Source organism: Nilaparvata lugens, chromosome 10, assembly GCF_014356525.2.
Source record: "Nilaparvata lugens isolate BPH chromosome 10, ASM1435652v1, whole genome shotgun sequence".
In the NCBI taxonomy this organism is placed as follows: domain Eukaryota; kingdom Metazoa; phylum Arthropoda; class Insecta; order Hemiptera; family Delphacidae; genus Nilaparvata; species Nilaparvata lugens.
Window position 1 is genome coordinate 33,868,815 of NC_052513.1, and position 13,697 is coordinate 33,882,511.

A 13,697-nucleotide genomic window follows, 5' to 3' on the forward strand; every position below is an offset into this window, starting at 1 on the left:
TTGTAAGAAAGGAACCTCAGGCACAAGTAATTCGTATTAAATGCGAATCAGACCTTGACAAAATTATTTAAAGATATTTGTACTTGTAGTGCTTTGTAGTTACATAGTTTGTTTTCTTATTCCTGTTATCTGCTATTTCAAATCTCTTTTTATATAATGTGTATTATCACCCTATTCTCTGTAATGCATGAACATACTATCCCAGGTAAACTCAAAATTATAATTACAATCCCCTTTTAATTAATCAACAACTACAATCATTGACGATAATTTTCAATTGAGGAGATGGTTTTGCCATGCAAAACGTTTACGACAATCGATAGCTGGCTTGCTGATCCGTTCAAAGAATCCAAATTTATCCGTTCAAAATTATCTACCTTTTATTAGATTATTAGATCATTAAATCATCTACCGATTATTAGATCATTGCGACAGAATTTTGACCAATTTATTGTAGCTATCTATAATGCGAATATCGATATTATTTTGTTATCAGAAATCAATATTGATCCTGACCTAAGTAGCCTTTTTCAAATAAATGGTTATAAAGCTGTATACAAGTGTGCTCCAAGCAGATTTTATCATGGCCTTGTTGCTTTTATAAAAAACTAGCCGTCAGGCTTGCTTCGCTCGCCATATCCGTCTAGCCAGGGGGCTCCGCCCCTGGACCCCCGACTGGATCGTCCAAGAATGAGATCAGCAGGCTCGCTTCGCTCGCCTGTATTTTTCATTTGAGCATTTTCATCATATGTTAGAGCAATCCAGTCGGGTTTTCAGACTAAACGTCTGGCTAAACGGATATGGCGAGCGAAGCGAGCCTGACGGCTAGTAATATAATATTCTCAGGATTGAAGTAGCAATGCCCAATCAATTTTCCGCGATAAATCTTCAACTTGGTGCCAACCTAATATAGTCAACTCAACTTAATGCCAACCTGACAAAATTATTAATTTAGTTGCCAGTTAACAACTGTTTCGAAGAGGTACTCTATCTAGATTATCGTTCTATAGTAACATATGATATGGAAATTTCAATTATAATTAAGAGATTGGGAGAAGAAGAATATACATGCTAAAAGACGAACTTTAAACCCTTAAAAACAACCCTTAGAGTTAAAATATTGCCAAAAGATTTCTTAGTGCGCCTCTAAAGGGCCAACTGAACATACCTACCAAATTTGAACGTTTTTGGTCCGGTAGATTTTTAGTTATGCGAGTGAGTGAGTGAGTGAGTGAGTGAGTGAGTCAGTCAGTCAGTGAGTGAGTGCCATTTCGCTTTTATATATATAGATATATTAATTTCAAGGAAGTATCTGTCAATTTCAGTTCAGAAAATCTAGAATATATTATGCTGAATTTCAACGTTAATAACCTGACTCTTAATATAATAAGTTTGTATAGACCACACAATTTTCATAAAGATAATTTCATTACTGATCTAGAGCAGTTAATTCTTGAGGTTGATAATACAGCTAATCTTATCATTATCGGTGATGCGAACCTAGATATTCTTAAATCCAATGATCAATAATGTAGGGGATAGGGAATTTACGAATGACGCATCATCACGTCTGAACTACTTGACTGATTAACTTGAAATTTCGCATATGGATTATCAATTTACCGAGGATGGTTATAGGTCTATTTTCAATTATTCTTCAAGATTTCATCATCAAGGACTGGATCTAGCAGATTCTGATTTTTTCCTTTCAGAGGAGGTTGATATTTTATTGGGTGCTAAATACTTCCCCTTCATTCTGACTGGAAGAAAAGTGATTGGTCCAGCGGGTACACCATCTGCCCTAGAAACTGTATGGGGCTACTGCCTGATGGGTAAGGTATCAGAGGAGAGTTCTACTATCTCAAATAATCTGTGCATGTATTCCAATGCTAATTTAGAAGAGTTGGTGAAGCGATTTTGGGTTGTAGAAGAGTCACCTAGGACAAAAAAATATTGGAAAGTGAAATGGATTGTGAGGAGTTATACAAATCAACTGTTTGTCGTTTGAATACTGGTAGATACATTGTAGAATTACCATCCAAGGAAACAAATACGAGTGAGATATCGGGATATCTTGAAGGTAAAACTAATGTTGGAGAAAATGTTTCCATGATTCGAGAAGAAGAATTGGGAGATAATTTAGAAGAAGTTCCAGGTAAACAAGGTATAGCCTTCAACAGTTATTTACCGATCAACGGTAATTTAGGGAAAGAGTTAAAAGTGATTCATAGTCCACATGAAATCAAACCAATGGGAAGACCCATACCGAAAAGGGAAATTGGAGAAGATGTTTTTGAAAAGGAGAAACGAAATTTGGAAGAGTGAGATGATGATAGAAAGGATAATGCTGAAATAAAATGGACAAAATCCGAAAAGGGAGAAGAAATGAAAGAGTGTACTCTAACAACTATGTCGTATGGTGTATCATCATCGCCATTTCTTGCTATTTGTACTACGCATCAGTTTATTGAAGATGAAGAAAAAATGTTCCCTGCGGCTTCTGAAGCCTTACGGTTTTCTACTTACATGGATGATGATATAGTTACATCAGTCTCATCAATGGAAGCAACCAAGCAACTGCAGTCTGAGCTTACTGAATTGTTAAGCAAAGGGAAATTTGAATTGCTAAAGTGGGCAGCAATCATTCTACCATTCTCTCAAATCTCCCTCCAGAGCATTGCGCTATTGATGCAAAAGATTTCACTTCACTTTGGAGTCTGATAAAACCATTAAAATTCTTAGCTTCCAATCGAATCCAATTGGTTACTACCTCTTCTACAGGGTGGAGGTTCCATCCAGTCTAGCTACAAAACGAAATGTTTTGTCAACTTTACCACAAATTTTTGATCCATTAGGATATTTGACACCTTTCATGCTTACCTTCAAGAGTATAATTCAATATACTGGGTCCGGCAGTCAAACCTGACGGTTTTTGATATTGGATAAATTAAAAAGCTGTTGAGATATATTTATATATTTTTTTTTATTGTAAAGAGGAGAATTGGAAATTACATTTAGTATTAAAAAAAATTGAAAAATAGCTTACGGCGCAAAAATTACGTCATTTAAATGTTGACCACCATTTTCTGTACACTGTACGAGTCTCTTGGAAAAGTTCGTCATGACTCTCTCCAACGTTTGCCGCGGGATCTCACGAAGTTCTCGCCGAATATTCTCCTTCAGTTGATCCAAATTTCTTGGCTTGTCAACATACACTCTTCCCTTGAGATACCCCCACAGATAAAAGTCACAAGGGGACAAGTCGGGAGAACGTGCTGGCCATTCAATGTCACCCCTGAGCGAGATCAGCTTGCCTGGGAAAAATCCTCTGAGTTGAGCCATGGAGGCCCGCGAGGTATGGGCAGTAGCTCCGTCCTGCTGAAACCATACCCTCCTGAGAGGTATGCGGTGGCGACGTAACTCAGGAATGAGAAAGTCACGGATCATGGCAACATAACGCTCTGAGTTCACTGTCACTGTATGGCCACCCTCTTCAAAAAAATAAGGCCCTATAACTGTTGACCTACACACTGCAGCCCAGACAGTTACTTTTTCACAGTGAAGAGGCCGCTGATGAAGTTCCCGTGGGTTATTTGGGGCCCAATAACGGAAATTTTGTTTATTAACACATCCATTAAGGTGGAAATGAGCTTCGTCTGAAGTCAAAACAATGATTCCAGGGTCTTCCTCAATCTTTCTTAACATGGTTTCAGCAAAATTCAACCTTCTACCAAATCTCCTGCTTGTAACTCTTGAACAATAGCAATCTTGTAAGGGTGGAAGCTCAAGTCGTCATGAAGAATACGTCTCACAGACCGGTCGGAGATCCAAAGAGCTTGGGCGTGACGAATGGCAGAGCGACGAGGGCTCCGTTCAAAAGCATGTCGAACAGCCTCAACGTTAGCAGGAGTTCTTACCGTTCGAGGTGATCCTCCTCTCCTTCTTGTGGTTCCAAACGCAGTGTTCTGAAAGTTCCGAACCCACAGAAGAATTGTGTTTCGTGACGGGATCGCACCACGAGGGGGAATGTTAAACCGTATACGGAAACTCCTTTGCGTTAGAATCACAGAATCATTATTTCTGAAAAACGTCTCGACTACAAACGCACGATGTTCAGCGGTCCAACGCTCCATTGTTACTGAACTAATGAACTTCCACTCAAGGTGAACAAGATGGCGCCCATCCCCACCCGCCCAGTCACCCCCACCACCACCTATCCCCACTTAAAAACCGTCAGGTTTGACTGCCGGACCCAGTATATGACAATCGGGATGTGACTGGGATGATATAGCATCCGTGGAGGTAGTGAAGAAATGGGAGCTTTGTGTGGTTGTCCTAGTAACTAGATTATTACATGAAGTGCTTTCAAAAATTATAAACACAGATTATATTGCAGCTTGGACTTATTCAACTGTGGCATTGAGTTGGATTCGGTCTTCACCTCATCGTTTGGCTACGTTTATGGCAAATCGTGTAAGTCAAGTACAGGAACACCTGTCTACAGAGAAATTCAGATATGTGCCAACCGAATGTAATCCAGCTGATTGTGCTAGTCGAGGACTATTGCTCAATGAATTAATTGGTAATTCTCTGAGGTGGAATGGTTCTGATTGGTTAGACAAACCACTGGAGTGCTGGCCACACCAAACCCATGGTAATGATGATGAAAATTCCAAGATTGAATTGGAAGCAAGAAAAATTACTCAAGCAACACAGAGTAAAGACTCAGAGGAATCAATTCAATCGGTGAGCTTGAGAAATCGATGGAGTTTACCCAAAAGAATTGTATCCTCATTCTGGAAACGTTGGCAATTGGAGTATGTATCTAGTTTACAAACCCGAACAAAATGGTACAGAAAACATAGTAATGTTAACATTGGATGTATGGCTCTCTTAAAGGGAAGTAACCTACTCCCTCTTCACTGGAGGCTTGGTCGAATAACGAAGATATTCACTGAACAGGATGGAATTGTGAGAGTGGTGGAGGTACAGACTGCAAAAGGAAGTCTCACTAGGGCTGTCAATAGGGTATGTCTCCTCCCTATTGATGAAGATTAGGCCTTATTGAAGGGAACTTCAATAAGTTTAGTGGATAGTTTTTTATTTCTTGTTTTACATGTGGGAAAGGTTCCCAAGTTGCTTTGTTTCTTGTTTTTATCTATAGTGGTTGTATATAGTCATTATTTCTCATCCCATCCTCTCCATTCCGTGGGCCTCCTATTCCTTTTGTATAAGTCTCCTCAATGGCCCCTGAGGAGTGGAGATATTTTCCTTTTTTTCCTAGTTTCCCTAGTAGGGTTTGTTATAGGTGATTTTTGTTTTTTCTGTTATTGGAAGTTCTTCCAAGGTGGGCGGAATGTTCGGACGTTATATCAATGTTCCCCTTTGTTGTCTGGCATTGTGTGGTGGAGGGGGCAATTGTGCACTTAGTCATTTAAATTGTTCAACTTGCTACCCGACGCCAGACAACTCCAAAATGTTCTCGATGTAATTGATACAGTCCACAAACCAGAGTGCTGTTTGAGCCAGCCTCTGTCGAATAAACACATCCCTAAGCTTTTGGTCTCAAGCGAAGATTGAAGAAAGAAATCATATAATTGTAGTCAATAATCGAAGCGATTGAATAACTCTATTCAGATTTATGCAAATTCACATTAAAATGATCCCACTTTGATATTTATGATTGTAGAGTTTAGGACATGTGAAATCAGCCACAATAAATGTTATACTATCATGAATGGACTCTTACCTATGAATGGACTTCCATGGAAGGAAGAATCAGTGGATTGGCTGCTTTCACACTTTTGGATAAGTGGAAAGAAAAGTAAGTGACAGGCTATGCCAAAAATTCCAGAATAAGCAAGAGATCCATGGATACCAGAGTCATCAAATTCCGAATCAACTTAATTTGGAATTTAATCTTTAATTGCCAAAGCAAAAATAGCATGATCACTGCTAATTTGATAACTATCAACGGGAAATATTAATTGCCAATGGATAAAGTCGAGGGCGACTCTTAAGCCCCGACCCATATCCTACAAAATTCGCTGCAATTAGACTACTCTTCTACAGAGCACTTCCAACACATCAATTAATTATTTGAATGATTTGACTTAATGATTTTCATGCCAAGTTGTGGCCTAATCTCAAAAACGATTATAACAATTTTGGTAGGATTCAGATTATAATGTTTCACAAAATAATTTTATCTTTCAATTTCCGTAGCAAAGCACGGGTGCCCTGCTAGTCATCTTATAATCAAAACGAATTTTTTCATCAATCGTTCAAATATTATAAGGCCGAAAATATGAAAAACTTGGAGACAGAAGAGTTTTATCAAAAAATTCTCACCTTCAAGAGCGGATATCTCAGAAAATGTGAGAGATATAGAAAAAATGTAAAGGACAAAACTTGTTTGTAATTTTTTGAACTTCAAGTTTGCACAAAAAATACAAATGTTTATAAGATGCATCATAGTTTCTGAGATATCTGCGAAAAATAAAAAAATGGTAGGGGAGAATTGGGGAATGCCGGTATGTTAAGCAGCATCCTTTCTAGTTTTTGGTCAAACTCTCAATTCTGTCTGGTAAAATTTTTGTGGCTTCCACATATCACAGACTACAATATAAATTTTTTGTAGATACTTTGTGACAAAATGAGTACCTTAAAATTTTTTTCTTAACCCTTACACATACCGGTATTACCCCAACCCTTGGGGTAATGGCAGTAGGGACTTTCCCCATGTATTTCTAATTGCAAAAATTCAATAAAACAAATAATTTCATAATTTTTCCATGAAAAACAAACTTAAACCATCTAAATATAAATCATATGGACTTGAAGAAATGACTTAAGTATGAGAAAAGTTATTTTATTCACTAATACATCATTGAATATTTTTATTTATTTAAATTATATTAATATAATATATATTTATATATTTCAATTAATATATTTAATTATACTAATATTAATATATTTCAATAATTAAGATGTTAACAGTTGTTTCAAGTTGTTGCTTTTAAATTGACTTGAAACAACCATTGGAAACAGTGATGGGGAATGCCAGAAAAAAACTGCCATCACCCCACAGTGTCTTACCAGGGCTACCCAAAATGCATGACTTTACTAAAACATTTAGGATAACCAATGGAAGCCTGATTAGCACACTAGGTGATTATAACATGGAACCTATGATAGTGTAAACAGTAACAGTATTTACATTGCTGGGAAGTCATGTGAAAGTTATAACAGGAACCAGTTGACACTTGACAACAATCTAGCATGCCAAAGAGTAATGGCTGACTGATTCCAAGCTGAAAATTAGTTCTTCTTCTTCACCATCTAGCGTGATTAGCAGGGAGTACAAATACATATTATAATATAAATAATAGAGTGGCATATAGACTGCTTACCGGTGCTACCTCCTTACCGGGGCAACCCCACATTCCCCTACTTTAAAATCACCTCAACCCCTTTAGCACAGGGGTGAGGACTTTTGATATGTCAATCCTCTTACTATCCTTAAAAGAGCAGTGGAGTTGAAAATCTTGTTCCAAACTTTTCCCCCTATAATCTTTCGTTGACTGGACTACAAGGTAACAAAAATATATATTCAATTCTGAGCAACCAAAGCAAAGGCTCTTGTGCGCGCATAAACAATGGAAAGTGTACCCGAATCTCATTAACAGACAATACATTATCTGCATTATCATTGACCGAGCGAAGTAAGGTCTAAGATTCAAGTTGACGGTTTGGCATTTCTCTTGATGTTTAAATGTTTGAATGTTTAAATGTTTAAATGTTTAAATGTTTAAATGTTTAAATGTTTAAATGTTTAAATGTTTAAATGTTTAAATGTTTAAATGTTTAAATGTTTAAATGTTTAAATGTTTAAATGTTTAAATGTTTAAATGTTTAAATGTTTAATGTTTAAATGTTAAATGTTTAAATGTTTAAATGTTTAAATGTTTAAATGTTTAAATATTTAAATGTTTAAATGTTTAATGTTTAAATGTTTAAATGTTTAAATGTTTAAATGTTTAAATGTTTAAATGTTTAAATGTTTAATATATCTATAATTCACTTAAATAATCTATTTCTAAAATCTGAATAATTATCACAGGCTTTGCTAATACTCACAATAATGAGTTTCCAATTCATAAATATATTATATTTAATACTGGTACTTATACTTCCAATCAATATAAAATTCTGCAAATAAAAACCTGTTCGGTCTATAAGTTTGATACGATATACTTTGTTCATTTAACAAAATTATAATTAATAAGTTAATATTCAAACATGAGATCTCAGGGATTTATATGAATTCGGGCTGTGCATGGAGGTAAGCTTCCTACATATATTAAATAAATTCATAAATGTTCTTATGGACTATGTGATATTGTTCAACACGTGGTGACTTTTTATTTTAATTCAAATTAATTGGAATAGCGCTTTTTTATTAATTACCCCACTGAACGTAGAAAAAACGAGCTCGTTTGAATTATCACTCACTGAATTGAAGTTCTAGACGGTCTCGTGGATTGAATTAATTATTTCCAATAATTAATTAGGTAGGCTCCTTTTCGTCACTGCTGGGCTAACGCGTGATCCAGATTTTTATAAGTTTCTTTCGAATTAAAGCTATTTTTATGGGAATCTTTACAAATTACGAACTCCTTGACAGCACTGAGTTCACAGATAATTGACATTTAATACAAATACTTTACATTAAAAAAAAGGGTTTGGCTTAATAGTTTATTAAATTTTTTAAAAGGAAGAAGAAAGAACCCTAAACTCCATGTGCATCCTCTCAGGTCGGGATCTTAAGCCAGAAGAAGAAGGTTTTTAGAAAAATTTGTCTCTTCCACGAATAATTCTGTAAGCTACTCTCTGATTGGCCTTCAATTTAATAGACTCAATACAATTGGTTGCCTTGGGAATCAGGGCTTCCTCGGCTTTATAATAGAAAAAATTAAATAAAAAAGAATTTTTATACAAATGTATGGAGTGTTTATCTTAAATTGATTTCATAAATAAATCCTAACATGCGATGTTAATACATTCAGTCTTTATATGAGTTTTGTATACTCTTGATTTATCATGCTTTTTTAGATTATAATAAATATTTATACAAAAATAATGGGTGTCTGTATTTCTACACATCGACTTCCTTTAGTATGCATAATATATCCTTTATGAGTAAATTTTATATAATTCAACCTGTCATATGGGTTGATCAAATAATCAGCTGATTCGCTCAGTATTGATTCTAATAATTATCGATTTATCCAAGATCGACTAATTCTTTTCAAAATGTAAACAAGTAACTCTAACCTCAATGTTCATGCATTTTATTTTTTATAATCCGCCAATAATAAGTAAGCCGCTTTATAATTTTTTGATCTTACCAATGGGTTCTCATAATTATTAAATCACAATTATACATGTTTTCTTATCATTGTTGATAATGCTATCACTCCTAATCGCTAATAATACTTGATTTGAGTTGATTTATCCTTTGACTAGGTCTAACCTTCTTTCCAATTTTATAGTTCTATTATATTTCATTGGTTCATTTTAAAATATTTGGTGGTATTTATTTACCACGTGACACAATACGCCCTCTGATTTCTGATTTAAAACGCTAATTCGAGAATATAATATAAATTTTATGATCCAGTTGGTTTTGGATCAGAAATCATACATGTTACAAAGTCTGTTAATAAATCTACTGAGAATTCTACTCCTAACAATTCACAACATATACAACAATAAATAAATTCAATTCGAATACATACGCCTTACATTGGCCAATCTCCTTCTACACACAATACACAAATAAAACTATCTCCTCCTCCATACACAATATAAATCTTTTTTCTCTAATCCACGCTCCGCCCTCAGGCCAGAAGCACATTTGAACGTTGGTGCAAAATCATTGCCAACCTAACAAACTGGTAATTCTCTGACTTGCAGAATATAATATTTTTCTCCCTCAACATAGAACAGTGACTTGTACATTTTCATTTCATTCCCTTGCAGAATTTGGGCTTTGCTTTTGTTGTATGTGCTACTGTGTAAGATGTATTTGTCCGGTTATGATTTTGATGTGTTTCACCTAGATTCTTGCAATCTCCATCTCGTTTGTAATTGTTCCCATTTAAGCGATCTCTGCCATCATAATATGCTCCTCTATCTTGTTGTTTACTATTGTAATATTGAGATCTATTTCTAGGACTATTTTCAAACGATTGACCTCTGCTAGTATTTTCAGGGTATTTTTGATATCGAGTGTTTGCTCCGGCATTTGATATTTGATTCTCACCATTATAATTTTTTCTGAAACTATTGCTATTATGTTGAAGAGAATGGTTAAAGTCTCCTGTGCGATCGTTTACCTGACTTGATTCAGAAGTGACGGATTGGATACAGTGTAAATGTTCCATCAGTTCCTTACAATTGGAAATCGAAGATACTGCCAGTGTCATGCGAACATTGTAAGGAAGCTTTTTTGATAATATATTTGCTAGTGATGCATCCACCAAAGATTCGTCTAGTTGCGAATTCTTGCACATCATCTTAGCTACAAATTCAGTATATGACTGTCTGCCTCTATTATCATATGTGCATGATATAATCTCTGATAGTGAGTCCATCTGTTTACGTTTACTCCAATACTGCTGCAGGAACTGGGAGATGAAGTCCTCCAGGCTATTGATATCTCTTATCCGGCTCTGGAAAAACATCAGCGGCTCGCCGAGTAATAGACTAGACAGTTGGAAGCGCCATACTAACCAAGAGGTGGGTATCAATTCTTGAATGGCTTTTATTTGATCTATAAATGGTCTGGGTTGCATATGACGGTGGGAGTTATCAAATTTTCCAAGACTTTGAAAAAGTTGAGTGCCGTTTATCACCTCGGTCGGTGTATAATGCATCCGACTGACTGGGATACTTTCCATACGGGTCTCTATTCTGGAAACTCGTTCTTCATTTGCGATCCATTTATCATTTATACTTTTCTTGTTTTTATTCACTTCATCATACAATCCGGTGAGCTTCAATTGTTGCCCGCCTATGGCATTCTCTAACATGCCGTACTTTTCTCGTGATTTTGCCCCCTCTTCCGTTAAATTCGCTATACCTGTCTGCATGTCACTTTGCTCCTTGACTATTTTCTCTATTTTATTATTATTTTCCTCCACCTTGGACTCTATCTCATCTTTATTTTCTAATACCTTTTCCATGACAGTTCCCATGATAGTGGTGCCTAGCTCCTTACCCAATACGTCCACCTGATTTTCAACTTCCTTTGGTATGTTATCCAACCGTTCATTTATTTGACAGGTGACGTCATCTATACGAATTTCTAACTTTTTGATAACTGCAGATTGAGTATCTATTTTTGTATCTATTGTATTTCTCACTTCCTCCCTGAAGCTAGAAAATTTTTCATCCATAGTTTTGATACCTTCCTGTAGGATTTTAGTATTTTCCTCCGCTTTATCCTGGATGGCTTTAGTGTTTTCATTGATATCTTCTTGTATTTTTTTAGTCACTCCCTCCAAGGCTTGGCTGAGCAAGAGTTTAAATTCATTTATAGAATCGTTTGCTATGAGGTTTGTAGTATATCCGACTGAAGAATTTAATGTGGTGTTGCCTTTCCCTAGATTGGTGGTTGCAGATGGCGGTTGACTGGCGATATCAGATGGCGATTGGGTGGCGGCACTCTCCGTTCCCTCGGCGGCGCTTGGAGAGATCTGCGAAGACGCCGGTACCGGGTTGGACGCCCTCACTCCCTCATCCGGACTCTCATCGGAATTAATCGCATCAACGACGTTATCGATCTTCGTAGAAGACAATTGGGCCAGGTTTTGCGGGTCGAAATTGATGGAGCATATGCTGCCTCCCTCTCTCTCTCATGGGGTCTCCGCTGCATGGTCCTGGGGTTGTTGATTGGCCGGTGTCGTAGCTGCATAGTTTTGGGGGTGGTCGCTGAAGTAGGAAATTTGCGAGTTAGCTGGCGACTGGTTCATGGTGACGTTATTATGGAATATTTCGAGTAAATAGCCAAGTGTGTTGCCAAGTCTCAGGAATATTAAAATGGATTCAGTGATAGTGCCTATTCTGGATAAAATTGTGTGGTGTTAAAGTTTCAAGTGTCATGTACATATATTACGAAAAGACCTTCGAGTGCTACAGGTACGCTTATCAACATAGACAGATTACGCTAATATAGTTCTTAAAATTTTAGGTAGGGTTTTATCTTCCTTACTAGTAGCTATGCGATTATATTTCAAATAATCTATACCCCTGGTCAGCATACAATATTTAGATTCAAAAAATCAAAATCAAAATTTTACTATAGACTTTTATGGAAATTTCCATCCATCTTTTCTCTATTATGAGAATTATGTTATCAAACTCGTGTGATACAGTTTGTCTGTATTTATGCAGCTTGAAAAATTTTAATTTGAAGAGCAACTCAATTATTTTAGCCAGAACTTATAATAGATTATCAGATATATCTTGTTGAATCAACTTCAGATTATACTTCTTGCAGTTTTCAGTTTTATCAATAATTTTATGAATCATTGATAGTGAGATTGAGTAGGTAAGCTTTTCATCACGCTCCACTGGTTGGGTGCCATTGTGTGAAGTTGTGGATTGTAAATCCTTCACAGATAATACGATGTTTCTGATATTTATAAGAGCAGTCTCTAAATTCCCGCTTTTGCGAATAAATTCACAAAAAGTCATCCTTCATTGTTAAGGGTTGTGGTGAGCTATTAATAAGACCGTTGAAATATTTATTTGACCTGTCACTGAGAAATGGAGTCTTTCCAAGTAGATGGAAGGTCTCGAAGATAATCCCAATTTTCAAGTCTGGCAGGAGAGATGACATCATGAACTATAGACCAATCAGTATATTGTCTGTCTTTGCTAAGGTTTATGAGAGGGCTCTTTATGATGAGATTCTATGGTATTCACGACCAATACTGTCTGAAAATCAGCATGGTTTTCTTCCTGAAAGATCTGTTGTGACAAATTTATTGGAGTTTACAGTGTCTGCCTCCAATGTACTTGATGCCGGTGGAGAAATGGATGTGATCTATACTGATTTTAGTAAAGCCTTTGACCGTGTTAATCATTGTATATTGTTGAAGAGGCTGTCACAGCTGGGCTTTAGTAGTGCTTTGGTTGATTTATTCAGAAGTTACCTGTTTCAAAGAAAAAATTTTGTAACTGTTCAAGGAAGGTTCTCTCATGCTTATTTCAGTACGTCTGGTGTTCCCCAGGGTAGCAATCTGGGGCCCTTTTGTTCTTGCTATTGATAAATGAGTTGCCACTTCAGATACCCAACTCCAAGTGCTTGATATTCGCTGACGATATGAAGATCTACAAAGAGGTGAGAGGATTGGATGATTGCTATTCCTTGCAGGCTGATGTTGATAGAGTTGCATTGTGGTGCCATGTGAATAAGCTTGATATTAATGTAAAAAAATGTAAATGTATGACTTTCTCCAGAAAGGTTAATCCAGCTCGTTATCCCTACTCAATTAATGGTGTGTGCTTGGAGAGGGTAACAATGTGTAAGGATCTTGGTATTGTATTCAGTTGTACATTGTCCTTTTCAGCACATGTTGATCACATCATTGGCAGAGTGAACAAGCTATTGGGCTTTGTTCTGA

The 13,697-nt window shown here is 36.3% G+C and overlaps 2 protein-coding genes across 2 annotated transcripts in view; one reads left to right on the forward strand and one right to left on the reverse strand.

Moving 5' to 3' along the window:
• LOC111051685 overlaps positions 1-13,697 on the reverse strand; it is a 96,392-nt gene that overhangs the window by 74,272 nt on the left and 8,423 nt on the right. The gene's annotated exons all lie outside the window — the stretch shown is intronic.
• LOC111059606 lies at positions 10,568-12,122 on the forward strand. Its single transcript, XM_022347248.2, has 2 exons — positions 10,568-10,806; positions 11,676-12,122. Exons 1-2 carry the CDS (start codon positions 10,702-10,704, stop codon positions 12,069-12,071), a joined length of 501 nt encoding a protein of 166 aa, XP_022202940.2. The 5' UTR covers positions 10,568-10,701; the 3' UTR covers positions 12,072-12,122.

What these genes read in the sequence shown, in the direction of transcription:
- LOC111059606 (XM_022347248.2), top strand. Translation starts at nt 10,702, where the DNA reads ATGAAGTCCTCCAGGCTATTGATATCTCTTATCCGGCTCTGGAAAAAC. An exon ending in AGCGCCATACTAACCAAGAG is followed by an intron (nt 10,807 to 11,675) that starts GTGGGTATCAAT and finishes GCCTTTCCCTAG; the next exon opens with ATTGGTGGTTGCAGATGGCG.